Here is a 24,226-nt window from a genome sequence, read left to right on the forward strand (position 1 = left end):
TCGGCGCCTAGATTTGCATAAAAGGGTTGTTCTTCTGAGTTAGAATCAGAAGAAACCTTGCTACTAAAAACTGATGCTCAAACTATAAAAAGCAGTGAAAGAAAAAGGGAAAAGGATCCGACACCGAAAGAAAAGGGGAAAATTTCAAAAAACAGAACTCCTATTTCTCTAATTTCCTCCAAGTCACCTCCACTGATCAATTGTGCTAAATATACATAAGTATATACCTCAGGAAAAAGATTAAAATAGTGTGAAAATAAGCTATGCGGAAATAAATTTACGAGCATTTGTTCTGATTGCCAAAAAAAAAAAAAAAACTGTTAATGGCTAATATACAGGTGACCTGATAACATAAGCATTTTGAAATACTGTAAAAGAGTAATGTACGGTATCTTGCGATTTAGATATTTTTTAAACCAAACACATGCATGGTTGAGTATAGTACTTGTTAGTTATTACATGCTAAGAAAATGTCCTCTTTTTTGTACAAACTTGCTCGTTCTCAATGCCAATTGTGTAAAGCATGTGTATTTCACTTGATCGAACATAAAATTAAAAAAAAAAAAAAGCTATCTGAGACTTATTTGCAGACTATATTACGATCAAATTGTTAAATTAAACTCTGACATGTTGAAACAAATCTTTTCTATGGTTAAAAATCTCGAAAGGAGGAAATTTCCGATATTTTAAGTATGGCGGTCAAAATGACCACTGCTAGTCTTTCTAGGTATACGCAAAACGCCGTCTTTCTAGTGTTAAACAAATGTGCATTTTCTACTTTTTCATTGTGTCATTATTATGAACAAAATTTTTGAGTAATAATTTAATAATTTGATGGCACCTTGTACATAATACTGTTTTTGCAATACGAACAATAACACAAAATTTGGCTCCATTGACAGTGGTAATAATTCATTGGCTCCATTAATTTGATAATAATTCATTGCACTGCCCAGTGCCTGTGGCAAATTTACTATATCTAGACTCCACTTTTAAGACTATAGCTCATGCTGATCAGAAAATACTGGGATGTCAACAAACTTCAGATATACAAAAAAAAAAAAAAAATATTTACTTTATTCAAAACTTAAAAAATAATTGAATCCAAAAAAAAAAAAAAAACCTACTGTGCAGGATGCAGAGATTGCACACTGAATGCAACCTATACATTATTTTGCTAACATAAGGAAAAGTAAGCTTACATTATTTTACAGCATTTGTGAAACTGAGTAGCAATCTATAAACATCTGCTAGTGGTTTTCTTACTTATTTCCTAAACAGTGGGCAATATAAAGAATGTTGAGATAAAATAAAAAGTTGCACAAGTGTGGTCTTTTTTGTTACATTTCTCTACTTTTACTTCTTAAATCATTTTAAAAGTGGGAATTTTTTTTTATTCTTAGAGTACAGAGATTGAAATTACCCAATCAGCAGAAAAATCCCATGTATACATGTTATGGGGGTCAGCAATAATCCAACCTATAGTCATGAAGAAACATACCCGCATCTTTTGGGATTGTGAAGTGCTTTCTGCCTGTAGGCTTAACCATCTTGGTGGGTATATAATTGAACTTGGGGAGACATTTCCTTTAGAATACAGCTGAATTTTGTTTCAGCAACTACAGTGAAACCTCCGAATAGCGAACAGTCAAGGGATCAGAAGTTTTGTCCGTTATTGGGAGGTGTCCGCTATTAGGAGGAACTACTTAATTTACCTTTTTCAAAATGGGCAGTTGTTCTCTTTGTACAACACAATCGAAACAATTGCGATAGGTTTACTACATTTTACGTCAAGCGTAATTAATCTGTTTTTTCTTAATAAAGGTATACTGACAGCACACACTTGTCTTAAAAAGCATTTAATCAATTAAAGTAATCAGTGAAAACAGTTTGACATCTCTTTTTTGCATTACCAACGGCGGCGATTCGGCGGAGCCACCACACACTTTTTATGGTTAATTTACTTATTTTATCTCAAGTATCACTATTGCATGATTGACAGTTGGCAATATGACCTTGAATATGGGCAAATCTTTTTCATGTCTAAAAATTAAACTATCCAACGAAACCACGGCGCCATAAAGCCGACTACTACCGGCGCCGGTAGGCTCAATTGCATCTTCCGAGAGCCCCAGTTAGAAAAACTGCCCAGTTTCCTTTTTTTAATCGTAACTTTTGAATAGTTATTGTGTACAAAATTCATTAAAATCTTAAGAAAAACGAACGTTAATTGTTAGACTAACATCAGTTTTCACTTATCTGCTTCAATACTCTCAAAACTAGCCGTTACAAAATTATGACTTTTTTTTTCTTTTTCTTTTTTGCTGCCCGCAAAAAGTACCATGCCTTTTAGTTCGTTTTTTTTCTGCCCCCAACTTTTAAGCCCCAATTGCTGCCTCTGCCAATTACCACCCTTTTAATTCCAAGAAACAGTGATAAGGAAATGGGGAGGGGGGATATCAGTTGTGGAGGATGAAAAGTTTTGTAAGGCAAGCAGTTACTAAGATATTCTGTGAAAAGAAGAAAAAAAAAGGAAGTGCTACGATCGCAAGGGAAATTTTTTGTGAAATAACTGTCCGTTATTCGGAGTGTCCGTTATTCAGAGTGAATTACATGGAATGGCCTATATTGGGGGACTGGGACTTGCAAAAATGTCCGTTAATTAGAGGTGTCCGTTATTCGGGAGTGTCCGTTAAGGAAGGTTTCACTGTAGTTCCTTTTAGGGACTTTTGATATAAGTAGGTCACTTCGGTCAGAGTGCTTGCTTTTATTCAAGTTATAAGCACACTTAAAACACTCAAAATTTTGCTTCATACATTATGGTGCTGATTACTAAAAATTTGCATTAATCAAAAATATATATATACTTGTACTAACTGTGTCAGCTGGCTTTGCACAATCTACCTTGAAAATAAAAAGTTTTATCTAGAGATGCGGATTCAACACTCATTCTTTAACAAAACAAAAAATTTCTGTCAAATTTCCCGACAGAATAATGAGCTAAGTCTTTAACAATCAAAATGAGCAAAGTCCTTTAAAATTTGAGCATTAGTTCCTAAAAATTCCCATTTAAATAAGGAAACTTCATAAATGGAGCTAACACTACCATAAAAATTCTAATGAATACAGAGAAATATATCTACAATGGTCATTAGAATCAAGGCAAGAGTCCCAGAATAGCCTCAACGGACACTATAAATCCTGGCTAGACTGAGCAACAGCCCCCTAAAATAACCAGTACAATCTCAACATTTGTTCCCGAAAAACCTTACTTTACTACTTATCCCAGTGAGAAAAACAGCCCTTAAAGATTAATATCACAGTAAGTCGTCAATCTCCAAAAATTGCCATTAAAGTGAGGACAATAGTCCCCCAAACTCTAGAAAAAGAAAAACACTCCCTAAATTCAATATTATGATTTGGATATAAGTTTCTAAAAATCCCTCTTTGAATCAGGGTTAGTTTTGAAAGAACATCAACAGTCCCCTTAAAAATATCTGGATAAGGAAAATAAATCCAAAAACCTGTTTCAGAATGAGAAATTTTTTTTAAAAAATAACATCAACATTTTCTCTTTTAATCTCCTTCAAGTTTGGAAAGATAGCTTTAAAAATTCTCCTTCGAAAAAGTTTTCCATAATTCTACATTAGAATAACAAGGTTAGTCCCTCAAATCCATATGAGCATCAACCATTCTTAAACAACGTAATCAGTAATTATAAATGTTCCAATTAGATTAAGGTGAATACTAAAAGTCTCCATTAATACTACTGAACCTTTTGATTATCTTCTACCTGCAGTAAAAAATGTAATAAATTACGGAAATATTACCATAATAGAAAAATTTTTAATACACTGATTATAGAAAAAGCAAGAATTTTATTTGCTCACACTCGAGGAAAAAAAGGACAATATATTTTTCTTCTCAATGATTTTTGTCACGCTAATTAAAACCGAGCTCTGATCAGACGAATTTTCAATTTAAGATGATTTCAAATCCAAAGAAAGAAGATCTTAAAGTGGGGCTTTCCAAGGAGCTTAAATTTGAGTTGATCCAATAATTATTTTGGGCAGAAAGAGCCATTTTAGGATCCTGTAATTCAAATTAAAATGGTTTGGTACTTTTGTGGTGTTCGAAAAAAAACCCTACGACCCTTCTCGGGTGTAAAAGTACCTCCCTGCCAAATTTGATCAAGTACAACAAAAACTGGATTTGTATACGGAACATACACACACACACACATATTTACGTGCACATATATTCTCTGCTTTATTTACATGGATTAGTTTACATATCAGTGAAAACTGAAGTATAATTCAGTGCAGTGTTACATGAAATGTTATTAACCAATTCAATTCTCGTTTTTTATTGAAATGTATTAACCAGTAAAAGAGTTCTTATGTAATTCATAAAATTCTGTTTATATTTTTAACAGCCTACAGGTTACTATAATGTTAGGGAAAAATGGAATCCCTGTGTATGTTTTAAAATATTAACTGTTTTTTACAAAACTATTTATTCCACATTGAAGACATACTAACCGAAAAACATTGGAATATCTAGAGTATCTTCATCATCTACTTTTCTTCTAAGCAGCACAACGTAAGCAGCATAAAAAAATGCTCCAAGAATTGACCACACAGCACCTGGAGGGAAATTATACTGCATGCCTTTTTCAGCATTAGCTATTATAGCTACACCAGCAATGCTGTAAAAAAAATATTTTAACAATGAAAGTATAATAAAAGCATGAATTATTTAAAACACAAGTTCAAAACAATGAATTTCAGTTCCATTATTTTAATATAGTCAAAATCTGCAGAACAATTTATAAGTTGGAAAAAAAAAGACAAATTTTCAAATTATCTGCCAAGACATGTAAGAAAATACATAACAAAAATATTATCCATTTTTCATCAAAAAAAAAGAAAAGAAAAAAAAGGGCCAATAGAAGCTGAGCTGTGTTGAGTTAGAAACAACATTCACACAAAGGGGGAAGGGGGACAGATTTGATCCTTGCTTTCAAATATAAAAAAAACTTTCCCTTAAAGATAATGTGAGCTACCAAGGGAAAATGGACATACTGGATAACCCTGTGACTTATCTCTGTCACAAAAGTGATCCTAAAGCTCAATTGAGACAGTGAGAAGCAAAGGGATGTAAGTGGACAGTTTCAAGTTTTGAGGAAAATGCATTTAAAGATGAGGTACTAGGTAGGTTTCATTGAAAAGTTTTTCTTAACCATGTTGTATAACAAAACCTACCAGGGCTACTAGTACTTTCTCTTGCCCCAAGACAGAAGAGTTGTACTGGTTATTTTCAAAACTTAGATTTTACCACTTATCATCCCTTTGATTCTCCCTGCCTTAATTGTTGAACAGAGATCCTATCTCATTCTAGTGTGTTTTGCTTGTAGGAGAAAGCAATAGCTTGAATAATAATGAGGTGTAAAAAGTGTAACAAAAAAGAGAAAACAACCAAAGCTAAGACAGCATTGTGGGATCTGACTGACTCACAGATGATCCAACAAAGGCTAGATAAGGAAGTTTTTGCTGAGTGTCAAGGTATATCATAATTTTATAGGTAGTTTCAGCCAGGTTATTTTAGTCCAGGGTCTAACTCAATTTTTCTGAAGAAATGAGAAAGTCATGAACTTTTGTATGCACACTTATAATTCGAAACTACACTCCATGTCCAAAATTAAGGTCACAACATAAAATCTGAGAAAACTGAAAAATTATTCACAGTGCTGCCACAAAATTTGGCGCAGAGGTATAGTACAATGGGAGAGAGAACATAGAAATATAAAAACATGGAAAAAATTTTAATTGGGAAAACAGAAACACAGTACAATCCACTCGCTCTACAATACGACTAATAATTCGACTTACGGGAAATGGCTATAACGAGTTTTTCTCGAGAAATAAATTTTAGAGCTAACGTGAATTTCTTGCCTGGAACATGAAAGTTTTCGCTAAGGAATCGCTATGTATAGTATCATCTTCAATACTGGCTACTAAATATCAGTTTCGTGAAAGGATTTCTTTCCTTTAGCATCACTGAAGTGCGAAAGTTCCCACACTTACTAGTCAAATCATCGCTTTGATAGTGGATACAAAAAACACTACTCCATATTCTCCACTCTAAATGTGAAAGTTAATTTGATATAGTAAACATTCCTAAGTGTGCTGTGTCAGCTTAAGCTAGGGAAGAGTAAGGTCCTTAAAAGAAAAGGTGAAGACCCTCGATATGCAGAACAACATTGCTATCGATCGGATGAGTTTCACAGTACCAAACATCATCATCTTTAGTTTTTTAGTTATAGTGATTATTATTACATTATCCACTACAGAGCAGTGCAATAGTATGACATTTCCTAGTTATATTAATTATTCCATACTGTACATGCAGTATTGCACTTTGTCTCTCCTTCCTATTGATCATTCATTTTGTACATCATAACAGTGGAAAACAATGTTATATACTTAAAGAACGGTTTAAAGGGCGATTCCACGAAAAGTAGTCCTGACACACTGAAATATTTTTTTCACACACATTGAAAACAAATCTTTTTTTTTTTTTTTTGATTAAAAAAAATCTACTGTATTCATTTTCAGCATTGATTTTTTGATAAAAATGTTTTTTCTATGAAATTTTGGCCATATTTGGTAGCACACAGACAGCACCAAAAAAAAAAAAAGGCATACTTATAAAGATAAATTTAAAAGCCATGTTTTTCCTAATCATTAATTTTTCTTGAAAAAAACTATGAAATAACATTAAAACAAATGTTCTACTATAACTATGAGTTAAAAACTTAAAAGTAAGACCCCTTCTATTAAAATTTCAACCCTAGAAAATACTCAGACCATTTTTTTTTCGGTAACACATGTAACGTGTAAAGTAGTAAAGTTTTTCTAATAACCTAAATTAGAGGGTTAAAAGAAAAACATCTCATATTATTAATTAACTTGATATGTTAGTCATATACCCGAAGTTTCATCTTTTTTACATTTGGTAGAAAATATTTATTGGAGCTTCATAAAGGAGGTAACACACATAACGCTTTTGTATAATTTTCTTCAAATGTTGGATCTTTACATTTCAGTGTTAAGGTAAAGTTATTTTAAATGATTCATCTACAAAGATTGTGTGCCAACTCTAAAACTATGTCTCAGTGAAAAAATGAGATAATGTTTCATGTATGCATTTGAGCTTAAAAAGGGTTGTGCTTGAAGAAAGAATAAAACCAAAGCAAAAACTATTTCCATACCTAAACAAAAATTTTAATTAAATACTTGTTATGCATGGCAACGAGGTTAGTGACAGCCTGAAAGAAAAGCTAAACTTTTGGTTTAGGCAGAAAAGTATCAGTAAATTCAGAAACATTAAAGTTTAAAGTTCAGTCATCAACTGATTTCCTTAACATAATAAAGGATCCTACACATTCATCCAAAGTATTTTTATTCAATCAAGTTGATATTGACTTGAAGATAACCTCTGCAAAAATGTAAAATATACTCCAGGTATCAAAAGAATGAATGTTATGTCAGCCATGAAGGGCAAAATCATGGCATGCAGATGATCTGTAAAAGATTTGATAGTGAATTTTGATGATTGATCAAATAAAACAAAGGTTGTTACTGAGCTACAAGTAGGTGATTGGTGTTATGTGGATAGGTAAAATTCAAAACCACATAACTTACCACAAAGGTTACCATCTCTCCAAAAAGGATGGCCCATTCCTTTGGAGTTCGACAGAGCAACTCTCTGCACCCCAAATGGCCCCTTAAAAAAACTCTATAAAATGAATACCTATAAAATATTTAATGGTGCAGTCTGCACCCTACCCCCTCCCCTTTTGGCCCCCCTTAGTTAACAATCTTGAGGGCTTTTAGTTCACGTGATTTGAAATTGACTTAAATAAATCATATTTTAGTACTAATGTGACATTTGATAGAAACTTATTTCACATGCGGCCACACTCATAACACTCTTCAGTCACATTTGTACAGAGTGTATTCATCTTGTACTGGCAACCTAAGAACTTCAGAAAAATATATTTGCAAATAGTAATATTAACACAAGTAAACACTTAATACACATGTTTAACAAATGTGGTTCATTTTACTCTTAAATCTTCAGTTCATTCCATTTCTTTCATTTTCTGTATCCCAAACATAATGCTTTAAAATTTTATGAAAAAATTTAGAACTATCCACAATAAAAAATATTGCCATTAAAATAATCTTAGATATTCTTCGTTATCTTACTAAAAGAAAGTAAAAGATATTTTAAAAACTTCATTGACATTTTTATTATTCGCAAAGAAACAGCGTCAGAAAGTCACACATGTCACGTCAGAAAGTCACAAATGTCCCGGTGGAAAAGTCTGGTAAAATTTTCTTCCCAAACCATGGTCTGCTTCAATTGTTAAACTGAATTGGTTTCCTTCAGTAAATTTCAAGTATATAAATGTTTTTGTGCAGTATTTGTGACTCCTCAGTTGTAATATTCACAAAAAGTTTCTGTTAACACACGTAATGCAGCAATTTCACCAAATCAAAAGAATATTTACTGCTTAAAATTTTTTTTTAATCTCTAAACACACCTTTGATACTTACTTCTCTCTAAAAAAACCTTGATTTTATTCTTTTATTCTTCACAGAATTAAACATATATATACAAAGTTCCAAATACCAAGCTTTATAAAGGGTAACACACGTAACAAAATTTCAGAAATTTTTTTACAACAAAAAATACATCAAAACCTTCAACTTTTTTTTAATTCTTAAAACACATGAAAATTTAACAACTAGTTTAAAAAACTATGAAAAGTATCCAGTAAGTTTGTTATAAAGGGCATTAAAGTTGAAAAATGTTGTGTAAAAGTAACACACGTAACAAAAGAATCGCCCTTAAAATAGTCTAAAGGGTGTTTACAAGTGTCTAGGATAATTGTTTATATTTATCAAAATGTCGTTTTCATACCCTTTTCCACAACCCAAAATTTCGACTTACACAAGGGGTGTTGGAACGCTTCCATCCAGTAAGTCGGGACTCGACTGTATATCAAAAAGTTAAGAGAAAAAGCATTTATCTCGGGAAAAGCCTGTCTAATATGGATTGTGACCTAACTGCACTGTCATACCAGTTTCACAATGAGCTTTCATACTGTTTATGAGGGTGTCAATAATTGCTTGGGGCAACAAAGCCCATTCTTCCAAAAGCATAGCTTTTGACTCATGGAAGGTATTAAGAGGGGGTTATGATGTGAAATAGCTCTTCTTAGACTATCCGAAACATGTTCAATAGGATTAAGATGCGGAGATCTCGAGGGCCAGACCATGCATCGAATATCCTCTTCCTCAAGAAACTCATTAATGATTTGGGCTCTGTATAGATGTGAGTTATTGTCCATAAATATGAAAACTGGGTCAAAAGCATCGCAGAACAACCTTACATGGTTTTCAAGGATCTCATTCCCATAGCAATGTGCATTGACATTTACACGTATCAAAGACGTGCAGTGTGACATGACTGCCCAACATTATGCCACCCTAGACAAGGATTCCTCTGCCTCCAAATCAGTAGAAATCAATTAAGAAAGAGGGATGTTAGTGACCTCCTCGCTCTCTCTAGATGAAGAATTGACAATTATCGCTCTGTGTGGTAAATATCGACTTATCACTGAAAAGACTTCCCTCGCCCCACATTCTTGATGTGCCTAAAACTTATGTGTTCAGCTCCACAACAATGAGGCTCTTTTGTTGGATGCAGTCAAGGGGACACACTGAACTGGTCACCGGGTATAAAGGGCCCTCACAGCTAGATGTCTGTATACTGATAGTCAGGAAATTTTTATTCCAGACATAGCAGCAACTTCATAATCAAGTTGAGGAGTCATTGTTAGTCTACACAGTCATGTACTAAATGCCAAATATCGACGATGCTCGTGTCCGGTCTTCTGGTTACAATACCACTTGTTTGGAATTGATTCTACATCCTGGAGGCCACTTTCAGCGTAACTTGTAACTATCAAGTCACCTCCGCTTGAGACTGCCCAGCTTCAAGCCTGCCAGCGGCTCTCCAGTTAAAAGAATTGTCTAAATAATTATGAGAATTCATTCCCACTGGAAACAGGTTAATTTTTTTTTAACCCATTAATGCCGGTTTCGAAAAAAACAATAAACTGTGATAATTTTATTAGTATTTATTTATTTTATGTCTAGTAAGTGCATTATATACAAATTTAATTTTTCCCGTTAAATTTTCTATTTTTATTTTTACGGTAGATTTTTCTACCAACCGGCGTTTGTATGGTGTGAGCACATTTTGTTTGCAAATTTTGCATTTATTGTTTGATTGCAATAATTGCATTGATTACCACTTATAATTATTTATAATTGTAGAATATTACTTACACTTACATAAAAGAGTTTTCTAATTACAATTTCATTTATTTCAAAAGAAAAAAGAAATGTGTTCATTTTGTAAAATAAAATTTTATGAAATATGAACTTGAAAAAATCGATACTAAAAATGTAGTAAAATTTCGAATTGAATATATTTTTAACCGAATATTTATGCATCACAATCTTCTTGGAATGAATAGCGAATCTTCTTTTCAAAAAGTCTGGAACATTCGCCATTCTTTTACAGCACTTTGCAGAAATTGCCCCACCCAAAAAAAAGTGACCTCCACATTTTTTTTTTTTTTTTTGCAACAATTTCTAATACCGTATTCTTCTACGGATCAAAAAGGTCTATCCAACAGATGCACTTGCTATGTGTTTCAATAACTACGATATTGGAATAATAAAATTATTTTTCTCAAAAGCATCTCATTTACTGTTTGATTCACATCATGTCCTGAATACTTTATTGCTTGTAATTGCTACTGCAGTACTGCCGTTCCATTTTACAGCATCATCTTTATTGCAGCATTACCACATGCTGTTCTTGGTTGATTGTGTGTGCATTTCTTCATTTCATTTCTTGAACCCAATGGAACATACATTTGTATACTCTTTCAATGTATAAGTTGAAAGAATATCATTTAGCACAGGAATAAAAGTAAAAAATTGCCCATAATGGCATGCGTTTCCTCTGGTACTAAGGTTCTTATTATTTTTCCATACTATACCAATATACTATACAAATACTATACCAATACTAATATTTTATGCTATACCAATTCGTCTAGGTGACGCAATATGGTACCGAAAAAAATAAAAGTCCGTATTACGAGAATAACACCCACAGCTTATATTCAAATCAAATCGAATTTCCTCTTATCAGCTTTTTGTGTCCATGACGTCCATAATAAATTAACAACAATACTAAAATACTTAAAAAATCTTTTAAAAATATCACTTATTTGTACAAATTTTAGATTAAACACTTCATTTGCCCGAAGCAAGACAGTGACTACATATTCGCCGGTTGGTACAATTTTCTACCATTGAAAGTAAAAGAGAATTCATAACACGAAATAAAGATAAAAATAACGTTTTAAAAGTATATCTGAATCAAATACACTGTTACAATTATGGTACAATTTTTAAACCTTTTTGAAATTACTAAAATACATGCAAAACTTGCATTTTACTTTTTGACGGAAGACGAATGCTTTTGGAGTTATAATTTATTCAAGTTTTAAGCCTACTGTTATGACCGTTTTTAACAAAGATACAGTAAACATATTTTTTTCCCTTTTTGTGATTATTTACTATGTAAAATTTACAGCTATTGGGGATATAGCATCATGTGAGGACGAATTATAATTTTTTTCCCGGTTGGTATATTTTTGTACCAACCGGCATGAATGGGTTAATGCAATATTCACAAAATTTCAGGCAAAACTCCAATGTTTCTAAACAGTTTAATTTCAGCTGTTTATCAAAAACTAATACTAAACAACTTTTTTTTCCAAACCAAAAGTTAAAATCTTATTACCAGTCCTTCATAATATATGAAATATATTTTGTTTAAATTTTACTGGTCTCACATATGAAGTTAATAGTAATTGTTGTATTTTAATAAATAGTTTAACTGGGTAAAATGCAAAATTTAATTTTGGGGTTGTATATTTTTTTATTTTACAAAAAGTCAAATTCTGTCATTAGAAGAATACATTTTACCATACAAAGAAAAAGATTTTTTCTGCACAAAATGATTCCCTTGTAGTCTGAGTTTTTAAACCTGATACATTTTTTATGCTTATATAATGCTTAGTTTACTGAGTGGAGTCAAAGCTTTACAAAAAAAAAAAAAAAAAAAAAAAAAGAAAAGAAACCTTTCTATTAATAGTCAACTTAACTGATGAAAAACTGCAAGCTGCATCAAGAAGTTGAAAGAGCAAGGAGCATTCCCTCCCGTAATTTTTATTAGCTTATTTCTGTGAGTTTTTGTATATGATTTGTACATGTACACTTGAACTATCCTTCTCTCTTGCACAACAAGGCAAGGTAAACCTATCAATTCAACCGAATAACTTAATTCCGGTGCTTTTAAGCTTTAATAATAATAATAATAATAATAAAAAAAAGACTCAAATGTGAGTTTCTTTCTCCAAAAGCAGCAGAAAAAAGTAGAAAATTGGATTAGAATTTTGCTGAAAAAAAAATATTAAAATAAGTGAAGCCAAAGTTTTAAAAAAGAAAAAAAAAAAACTTTTGATCATGAGTCAATTTAAATGGCATAAGAACTGCAGCCTGTATCAAGGTTTTGAGACAGCAAGGAGCGCTTCCATCTCATTTATTGTATTGTCTTACATGTATTATTTTTGTATATTAAGTGTACATCTAATGCATTGTATTGGATTAATATTTCGATACTGGCACATCGTCCAGATAGGGCCCAAACTCTGGTCCAGCTGGTTAACAGCCAAGGTTCTACCGATTGAGCTCGTCAGCTCAGTTTTTCACAACACAAGAAAGACTTATTAATTAAACAAAACAACTCAGTCTGGTGCTTTTCAGATTTATGTTTTAATCGTTGCAGAATGTTATATTTATTTAGTTGAAATAAATTCATTCAGCATAGTATCTTGTTCTAGGCATACTTAAAGTAATTTGAATTTAAAAAACATTTTGCATATTAATCGGTTACAAATTAGTTCATTATTTACGTAATCAGCTGCGGTTGGTTACAGATTATTGTGGATTAATCGATGCGTCCCTAGGTGCAACATTTAAAATTTCAGAGAATACTACAAGTCTACATAAGCATTACTTTCTACAAGAACTTACCTTGTAATTACTGCCAAAAGTTTTGAAAGAGTAAAACGGTCTCCACTATTAGCAGGGAACATTGAGGCTAATATCAAAGTAAACAATCCCGAGGAACATGACAAAATATTAACAATACCAGCTTCAGTATTTGACAAAGCTTCTTGATAAGACAAATTTCCAAGAAACCACTAAAATAAGAAAAAAATATTATGTTTTCAGTATGCTAGTACTTTAAATTTATTTTACAACCCGAAAAGAAAAGAAAAGGAGAAAAAAAAAGGAACAAATAACAAAAGAATTGTTATCATAAACTGGGGTGACATTGCCCAGTTTCCAAGTTTGGAGTCAATTCTTTTGTACTTGCTGCAAGAATATTGGAATAATGTAAATTTTGCAGTTTGGGGGAAAGCAAAAAAAAGCATAGTGCATTTTATTTTTGACTCGCTTGATGTATTTTAAAAAAATTAAAAATTGGGCGGGCAAAGTCAACCTGCTATAACAGGGTTCATACACTTGTGGTTTAAAAAAATTCCCTGACTTTCCCAGGCTGTTTTCTTAGAAAATTCCAGGTTATTGCTTCATTCAAAATTACGTTTAAATAACAATATTTTCAAAATAATTAAAATTGTTTCAAGTAGCCCCAGTGTGGAAGAACTAAAACTTTTCCCCTTAGATTAAAAAAAAAAATCTTGGATTTTTTTTCCTTTTTTATTCTTTCAAAATTTTAAGTTTTTTTTTTTTTACATTTTGTTCAAAATCGTTTTAATTTGTTTACTACTTATTGAAAACAAAGTACTTGCACCTTTTTTTAGCATTTCTTTGATGCCACGTGTCATTCTTAATATTAGCTTTTTGTTGTAATCGCGCAACTATCTTTTAATCTGCTTTTGGTTTACAATACTTTTTATTTTCTTATTAGTTTTTAACACAAAACATATTAAGCAAAATACAAAGCTATTTTTCAGTATAAATGTGATTAACTTATTGCATCGATTGGAACACCATATAATGCATAGTAACAAAAATCAACATTTGCCAATCATACACCAATGCCAATAATCATCAGTTTTTTTTTTCGCACATTAAAGGATGCTTACATTAAATTTTTTCTTTTCTAGAATATAATTATTTTTTTAATTCATAATTAATTGCAAATTTTATGTTACTTTCAACAGTTTACATTGAGATAAACATTCAATTCTGTTTTTGGAAATTTACGTCTACTTCCATGGCGCAACAAGGAAATACGGCAACTAAGTGAAAAATTTAAGATAATAAGTAGATTTTTGAATTTGTAGCATGAAAGTAATTATAAATAATTAATAATCCTTAAAAAACAGAAATAAAGACCAAATTGTCAGTTTTTAGCACATAAGCTTCTAAATCAATTAGAATAAAATAATATTCTGATGATAAAATTTTGCATTTTTCTAAAAAATAATTAAGAAAAATTCGAAAAAAAAAGGGCCATGTTTTACATTATTTTCAATAATTTACATTGCAATAAATATCCAATTTCCTTTTCCGAAACTTAAGCACTTAAGGTCTTGTGTACCTCCTTCATGGGAATGACCAAATATGGCAGCAAATGTCAAAAAATAAGAATTAACCAAAAATATTTGAATTTGTAGCATGAAAACTTAAAAATAATAAATATTCATGAAACTAAAATTCAGTTGAAAAGTTTTTAGCATATCTGCGTCCAAGGCAATGAGGTAAGATTAAATTTTATGAACAAAATTTTTCATTTATCAAGAAAAGTATTTTAAATAATAAAAAAGAAAATATAAAAAATGGCAGCATATTTTGTGTTATTTTCATTAGTTTGCAATTAAAGAAAACATTCAATTATGCTTTGTTTTTGGAAACTTAAGACATTTATAGTAGGGGAGATAGCGACAGTTTTTAATACATTATTTATATAAAGCCAGAATTTTTTTAAATCTTAGATTAGTTTATTTAAAAGAAGAAAACGCGAATCTACCGAAAAGTTATCGTTGCAACAATTAATAAAAAAATTTTGCAATATGTTGCAAAAACTTGTGAAATTGTCTTATATATATAAGGCTGAAACTCCGTAGTATTATTGATTACGTATAAACATAACGAAAAATATATGTCTACCGCGTCCGAAGCGTTGCCGTGCCGTGTCTACCACCCACGCAAGATGCGAAAAATCAGTCAAATTTGACTGAAATATATAAGCCTAAAATTTTTTTAAATAATTCTTTATAATGTATAAAATATAAAACAAAAGTCTACCAGTTGTGTTACGTTGCAAAGGCATGATAGACGCCACGGAATGTCGACCTCATACCTCTATACATACCGTTTATCCGGCCGCTAGCGCTCGCTCAAAAAAGTTTGCTTATCGTCCCGAAATTCAAATAAATAAAGCTGATTTATTTTTTAATAAATAGTTTAAATCCTATTTTCACTAACATTTTTAGTCTACCGTGACTAAGAGGTTGCATAGTCTTTGGTAGACCTTGCTTAAAATATAAGGTAGTTGGAAAAGTATGATTATTTTATCTTTTCATTCTTTATAAATGGAAATTTTTCAATTATTATTATTTTTTTATGATTACAATTTCCTATCATATTTAAATTGATATTCATACTTTTCTTACATTATTCATATGTATATTTTTAATTTCTTCAAAAATATTTTGAATCACCACCATTTCAAATACATTTCGTAAATGAGGAAGTAAAGCTGTTTATTCATCAACTGCTAAGAAAGAAGAGGGGAGAGGGGAAGGACACGCCTATAAATAACCTTGGATCTGGGGCCTGGGCTTGAGTAAGGCCCTTATAGTGGAGGAGTCGATGCATCCGCCATTTTGGAGCAAACTTGATTCAGTGCTTCGGGGCGACAGCATTGCTGCTGATGTTTATATTTCTTTAGCATATGTTAAATTGGGTCAACAGATAATAGCCATCTGCAGAACTAAAAAATCTGCCTTACTGCATTTACTGGAAAATAACAGATTTTTTTAAAAATAATAAGCACTTTTCATAATGCACTCAAAAGGACAAAATAACTTTTCTGGGTCAGAAAGGACAATTTAAGAATTCCTGTAGTTTTCAAAAATTTCCAAGAAAATGACACCACAAACAAAGAAAAGTGCGGGAATGTTATCTAGCTCTCTATCATAAATTTGAGTGTTGAAACACGCATTTTTTTTTTTTCCTTAATGGGAAAGTTTGGTTTAAAATGACTTGAGCGCACTTTTTTTCATTTGTGAAATCTTTTTCTTCAAAGAATTAAAAACTACAGGAATACTTAAATTGTCCTTTCTGACCCAGAAAAGTTATTTTGTCCTTTTGAGTGCATTATGAAAAGTGCTTATTTTTTTTTTAAAAATCTGTTATTTTGAAGTTTTTCGTTTTCAAACAAAATTTTACTTTAGAATTTGATTTTTTAGCGTTAAGTTGTACCTTAAGGTTAAACAAATCATTTAATGAAATTCTGAAGTCTGTAAGTGGTCTAGTTGCTGAGTATACGCAAAAGAATGGTTCTCAACATAGAAGTATCTTGGGATAAAAATCCTAATACGTCTTTTTACTTAGCCCCGTTATCGATTATTGGCATAGATGAGGATAAAAACCCTAAGAAAGCAACGACTGTGAATAAATTTCATTCTTGCTCCAGAGAGGACTTGATTCAAAATTTTCATTATGATTACTATTAACATTACATTTGCAAGGCAACAAAATTTGTAACAATGGATTTTATATTTAAACATTTAATGGGGAAATTACATCAAATTTGCTATTTTCCATCCTAACCGAAGCAATGATGTTATTTCAGAATTTTAAATTTTCAGCCTTAAGTTGTACATTAAGATTAAGCAAATCATTTAGTAAAATCCAGAAGTCTCTTAGTGATCTAGTTGCTGAAATATAAGCAAAAGCACGCCTCAGATTACTCCATGACAATCAGGCCAAGTGTAATAAAAGTGCTAAAAAAACATCAATTCTGAACCACCAAAATTTCTCATCAAAAGTGCTAAAAAAACATCAATTCTGAACCACCAAAATTTCTCATCTATGATGGATTCTTTTTATTATATCCAGGGTTTGCGTTTACGCGCTATAGCGGGTTTTTTACGCAAATTCACGGGAAAGGGATGCAACTTAAGCAAAAAATCGGGTCCCAGGGACCCAGAAAACCCAAAAGATAAGAACCAGAAAAAAAAAGGGAGAAAATGCTAAAGATCTATTTAGTAAATGCTTTTAGCTTCAAAATGACCAGGAGAATCAACAGAAAGGACCCTAGGGACTAAAATGACCCTATCTGTTTATCACTGGATAAGACTGGAGCTTACAGTGACCTCCTGGGCAGAGCTCAGGGAGCAAGTTCACAAATAGCCCATTGTACTGTATTCTAAGAATAAGCTTTCCCTCAACTTTTGTCTTGAGGAAATTCCTAAAAACAGAAATGAAGACTAAAAATGAGAGAGGTTTTCAATGCAATCTTCAGGATTAATACAAGACAATTGTACAGTAAAAATATTGCAATTTGGTATTCATGTAACCAGAATTACTTTTGAAAAACATCATTTTGCATCCCCATTAAAAAGAGGGGAGAAAAAAAATGACGAATATTTTCCAGATCGCGCTAAACACAAAGAGTTCGGAACTTTACATTTTTCTTGTTAAATTGCTTATGAATACTTGAATTTTATACAAAAGCACTTGAACCTTGTTTTTTTTCTAATAATTCATCTCTTTCTGATGGGTTATTTTTATTTGGACTTGCAAAAGTCGGGTATTAATCGATCGTTAAAATCGCGCCATTTTCAAAATGGCGCGATTTTAAAAATAGAACAAAAATCAAAACAGATATTTTGAACAAGTCAAAATAAAGTCAATTATACTGATTTAAGATTGCAAATGAGCAATTTTCACACTCATATGAGAAAATGTTTCGTTTTTGCGATCGCGATTTTTGCGTTGGTTCATTCGCTTGCGATTTATTATTATTATTATGTAATTGCCAATGATAATTGGGAAGGGGGGGGGGGGTCTGTTTGCTTTTTTCACTAAGAAAAATTTCCAGGAAAACAAAAGTTAAGGGAGTGCTTTTTGCTTGATCAATCAGAGGCACTTGTTTTATATTTTATGGTAAAACCCATTTTTAAAGTAAATTTTGAGTTAATCTCATTGTAACTGACCAAATAGTTTCTCACATAACTGAGTCTTGCAAGTGTATTTTTTGAAAATAATTTTACAATGATAAAATCACAAAAAATTAGGGTAAAAATAACCAATTTATTTTATTTCATGCCTCCCCCCCCCCCCCCAAGTATAAATATTTTTATATTATTCATTTACGCACTAAGATTTTCTGTTTAAAATTTAAGGAACTCATTTTTTCCACCAAAGGACCCAAATCTATTTCATTAATGGGTCCCTGGGACCCATGTTACGGATAGTTGAGAGCGAACACTGATATCTAATGAAAGAAATTCCATCATCTTATGCTATGATATTGAGAAAATTATTAAGTATGTTCAGCAGTATTCGTAGTAATTGTTTTCGACAAGTACCCCCGTTTCCTTCCATAAAAGATAACGAACATATCGTCGCCTCAGAGCAACAGTAAGATATCTAATCCCAGAAATAACACTAAGATATCTTACTGTTGTTCTGAGGCGACGATATATTAAGCGGAACTCACAGAGGTCAAAAAATTCAGATAGGAGACTCTGCAACACGTCCCTCTGACTTTTTGAATTAATTAAAAATATTACTTTTAAAGAAGATTTGCTAGAATATTTATTAAAAAACTGGGAACGAGATAACAAAGCGACTTATTTTGAAGATAAATTTGTGTATATTAACTACAAACAGTGTTATAGATTTGAAACCATCAACAGAAAAGTTGTAAAAATAGTAGATCATATTCAATCGTGCCCCAGACTGCGAAGAATGCGACACAAAAATGTTTTACCATCTTTGTAATTTTTGAAGAGCTACAGCCTCCATATGACGTCCACCAAGGAGCGTTAACAAATTTGAGTAAGTATCAGCCATCGCACAATGTAAAATGCAAGTCACAAATTCGAATACAACTCGAAATTTCGGAAGAGTTGTGCGCCGAATGTACAGACAAAATAAAATGAAAAAAATCAATGATGCAAGAACCATTACGTTTTTAAAAGTTTATAAAAATTTTGGAAAAAGATAAAGTAGTTCTCGTAAACGTGAAGAGTTTTAATCCGTCATCCTTAACCCTATGTTAGTCTGAACTTTGAGAACATTTCCTCAGAACAGCTTGCATTTCGCAAATTTGGACAAATTCTCATTTAAAAAATCTGACAAGTTTATCTCTTGATTGTGGGTGGAAAATTGAGGACAACTGAAAAGTTTTTAATGGTTTACTGAAAACAATTACTGCAAGCAATAAAAGATGTTACATTCGAAGCACAACCTTCTGCCTCAGGTAATCATTTTTTTTTTCAACCAGACTTGGCTTTTAATAAAATTCTTTCTTTTTTTTTAATCAATTGTTTTCTACTACAGATATTGATGATTTTACCGAGACAGCTAATTAATAGTACCGACATTCACAGTGATGATGATTATTGAACTGACAATGATGCTAAGTTGAGCGTAAGACATTTTGAATATAAATTCAGCAACGAAAGCGAAAACGAAAATTATTTGGGCGAGTCAGACGTGAGCGGCGATGCACCTGATGAATAGTTAGTTTAAATAAAATTATGTTCCTTGCTACAGTTTTATAGGTTACAACAAATGGTAACCGCACGGCTTTGACCGTAATAGAAAAATTAAAAGGTCTTTTGGTTCGCCTGTATATTTACAAAGAATGTATGGTGAATTTTCTCGTCAATTGGCTTGTACCCATGTTACAGTTCCACGTTATGATAATTTCGTATCTCGCCAATTGGCTTGTGCGCATGTTATGGTTCCACGTTATGATAATTTGGTAATTTACACGTCCATCTTATGATAATTTTATTCTTAAAATTGGAATAGAAAAAGAATCACATCGAATTTTCGAAAAATCACTTCGAGATGCACACCCCCATGCTACAAACTAACTTTGTGTCAAATTTCATGAAAATCAGCCTAATGGTCTAGGCACTATGCGCGCCACAGAGATCCAGATATCCTACAGACATCCTCCGGACATCCAGACAGGGAGACTTTCAGCTTTATTATTAGTAAAGATTAATTAATAAGTAAAGTACTGTTTATTTGATTATTTTTAATTATTTATTGTTATGTAAGATCAATGCAAAAATTTTTATTTCATAAGTACTTGACCATAAAAAAATAAAAGAGGCATAATTTAAAACGTAAAGACATTATTAATGAAAAATAAATTTCACTATATTTTGTACATAATTTTAATTTTAATAAAATATTTTTTAATTTTGTTTAATGTTAAAATTATTTTTTTAATGTGCTTAAATCATTCATATTTTTCCAACTACTTTATATTTTAAGCAACGTCTACCAAAGACTAAGCAACCTCTTACCGCCTAATTCACCATTAACCTGGGGCCACCAAAACCTCGCGATTAAGCCAGAAACCGGTCCTTAACCCGGAGTTACCGCCGATTTCGTATTCACCGTCAACTTCAACTACGCGCTGACAGGTTTCCGAAACCTTGCGTGGTTGAAAAACCTAACCAAGCTCCGGAGCAAGGTTAAAGGCTTGGTTTGCCTTCTGAGCATGCGCATTACAAGTAAACATTAGAAGCAATGGCGGTTCGAGGCGATCTTCGCTTGAAGGTAAGATATTTTTATTTCCTGTAAATGAAAGTTTTTATTTATGTTATTGCTGTTCTGTACTGTATATGTCAATAGTATTTGTTCATAAATTTCAATTTTGGATTTGATCAGTCGTTTTTTGCGCTTTAAAAGATGAAACTTCATCATTTTCCATTCCTATTCCGTAGTTTATTCAAAATATTTCAGCATTACGAGTAATGATGTGTCAGTGAACAGAAAAATAGTAATTCCAGAGTTGTGGTATGACATATAAATCTCAATATTAATAATTGCACATTTGGTGCCTGAGTTGGAAAGTAGTGTGACATATAATATCTACTAAGTAATCTGTATGTACTCGGTACTGCTCGGTCTATTTCTGGTATACTCAGTCAAATTTTAACTATGTTTCCTGCTTATCCCGAGCAATTTTGAAATATTTCACAGATTTTTTTTTAAATTTTCAGTTTGCAATCATTTACTACTGTTTGACTCTTAAAATATGACTGTATTGTATATGAAAATTAAGAAAAACTGAACATGTAAAGCAAAGTAAATTTTTAATATGCATATGTCACTTCCACCATTCTTTTTCAGGGTTCATACACTTTTGGTTAAAAAAAGTTCCCTGACTTTTCCAGGTTTTCCAGGTTGTTTTTTAGAAAATTCCAGGTTACTCGCTTCATTCAAAATTTAAGTTTAAATAGTAATATTTTCAAAATAATTAAAATTGTTTAAAGTAGCGATGCAGAAGAACTGAAACTTCTCCCCTTAGATTAAAAAAAAAAAAACTTGGTTTTTTTTCGTTTGTTTTCTCTGTCAAAATTTTAAGTTTTTTTTAAACATTTTGTTCAAAATTATTTTAATTTGTTTACTATTTGTTGAAAACAGAGTACTTTCAACTTATTTTAGCGTTTCTTTGATGTCACGCGTAATATTATAGCGTTTTGCTGTAGTCCTGCAGCAATCTTTTAGCATCCGCTTTTGGTTTACAATGCTTTTTATTTTCTTATAAGTAGGTTACACGAAACATATTGAGCAAAATGCAATGCTAAATTTCAGTATAAATATGATTAACTTGTTGCATCAATCAGCATACCATGTAATGCATAGTAACAAAAATCAACATCCGCCAATCATAGGCCAATGCCAATAATCTTTTTTTTTTTTTTTTTCACATATTAAAGGACGCTTACATTAAAATTTCAAACTTTCTTTTCCAGAAAGTAATAGTTAATTTTCAAAAATTCATAACTTTTTGCACGTTTAATGTTATTTTCAATATTACACATTGATATAAACGTCCAATTCTGTTTCTGGAAGTTTAAGTCTACTTCCATTGTGCAAACGATCAAATATGGCGACAAAGTGAAAAATTTAAAATAATAAGTAGATTTTTGGATTTGTAGTATAAAAGTAGTAATAAATAATTAATAATCATTAAAAAACTACAATAAAAGCAAAATAGTCAGTATTTAGCACATAAGAGTCTAAATCAATTAAAACAAAAAAAATGTTATGAAGATTAAATTTTGCATTTTTCCAGAAAATAATTACAAATTATCCGGAAAAAAAGGGCACAATTTGTGTTGTTTTCAATAGTTTGCATTGCAATTAACATCCAATGCCGTTTTCGGGAACTTAGGCACTTGAAAAAGTCTTGTGTACTTCCATCTTGGGAATGACCAAATATGGCGGCTGTGCCCAAAAAATAAGAAATAACTTTTTTTTAATTTGTTGCATGAAGACAATTAAAAAATAATAAATCTTCATGATATTACAATTCATTGAAAAGTTTTTATCACATTTGCGTCCGAGGCAGTGAGGATAAGATTAAGTTTTAAGAACAAAATTTTTCATTTCTCAAGAAAATTATTTCAAATAATAATAGAAAAACAATTTGCAGACCATTTTTTGTTGTTTTCATCAGTTTTCAATTAAAGAAGACATCCAATTCTGCTTTGTTTTTAGAAACTTAGGCATTTTTGGATCGTATCTACTTCCATCTTGTGAATGACCAAAGATGGCGACTACGTTTCACACGTAGCTGAAATGATTTTCCGATCAAAAAAAAAAAAAACCATTTTCCCCGATCGACCCTCCCATCTACAGGTTGTGCTTCCGAAGCAGTAAATTGTCTTCTCTCCTGTTGAGTTTGTGCATAAGTGCTGTTCACCTGATTTTTTTTTCCCTTGGGAACTACTCAGAGCCAAAAATGGCGGCTGCTGAAGATTTTTTGGGTCGCCACTTTTTTCATTGCTTTAAAATTGTTACAATTTTTTTTTAAATACATCGATAAAAATGAAGATTAGATCTTATAAAACGAAATTCCCTGGGAAAAAATTCGGAAAAGAAAAATTTTGGGGACACATTTGGAAAATTCCTTGACATTTTTGACTAAGTCATTTTCCCTGATAATTCCAAGTTTTCCCGGAACGTACGAACCCTGAACCGAAGAGAATGTTGTGGCAACTCATCTAAAACTTTAGGCAGTAGAAAGAAATGCGTTTCCCTCACTGACTCCATGTAAGAAAATCTTCGCTCTTTTGGCGCATTTTTCGTTGTGAAAAAAAAACGTTCATTTTTCGATTGCAGTTTTTAAGTGCCAGCGTCGGTTTAGATAAAAATTTATAATTTTTTTCGTGAAATCACAATAAAAACGAAGACTAGATCTCATAGTACTTAATTCCTTGGGAAAAAAATGGAAAAAAAATTTTTGAAGGACAAAATTTGAAAACTCCCTGACTTTTCCCTGACATTTTTGACAGTGTTATTTTCCCTGAATATTCCCGGTTTTCCCGGAATTCCCGGAGCGTACGAACCCTGTTTTTAAACGTGGGAAAGTTAAAAAATATGGCACTCAAAAGTTTTTTTTATTATTATTGAGCTACAAATATTTTATGTGTGCAAATTTCTAATATTTAAAAAAGCTATAATAAATTCCTAAATTAGTTGAAATTTCATCACATTTAATTCAGTTTTTTGTCTATATTTTAAACTAGTGGTACCCGCACGGCTTTGTCCGTAGTAGAAAATTAAAAGGTCATTTGGTTCCCTGTATATTTACAAATAATGGATGATGAATTTCTCGCCAGTTGGCTATGTTCATTCACTCTCCCATTCCACGTCATGACAATTTTGTAATTTATTCATCCATCTTATGATAATTTTGCTCCGGAAAATGTTCTTAAAATTGATATAGAAAAAGAATAAAATCAAATTTTTGAAAAATCGCTTCGAGG

The 24,226-nt window shown here is 31.6% G+C and overlaps 1 protein-coding gene across 2 annotated transcripts in view; it reads right to left on the reverse strand.

Moving 5' to 3' along the window:
• The window catches only part of LOC129218339 (solute carrier family 35 member F5-like), an 87,719-nt gene that overhangs the window by 16,286 nt on the left and 47,207 nt on the right, over nucleotides 1-24,226 (reverse strand). For both annotated transcript variants that reach the window (XM_054852578.1, XM_054852579.1), the window contains exons 8-9: nucleotides 13,254-13,423; nucleotides 4,542-4,708 (exon numbers count right to left, since the gene is read on the reverse strand). In XM_054852578.1, coding sequence (XP_054708553.1) covers nucleotides 4,542-4,708; nucleotides 13,254-13,423 — 337 coding nt within the window. The remainder of the gene's footprint in view (nucleotides 1-4,541; nucleotides 4,709-13,253; nucleotides 13,424-24,226) is intronic.

The sequence above is a fragment of the Uloborus diversus genome, chromosome 3, assembly GCF_026930045.1.
Source record: "Uloborus diversus isolate 005 chromosome 3, Udiv.v.3.1, whole genome shotgun sequence".
NCBI lineage: Eukaryota > Metazoa > Arthropoda > Arachnida > Araneae > Uloboridae > Uloborus > Uloborus diversus.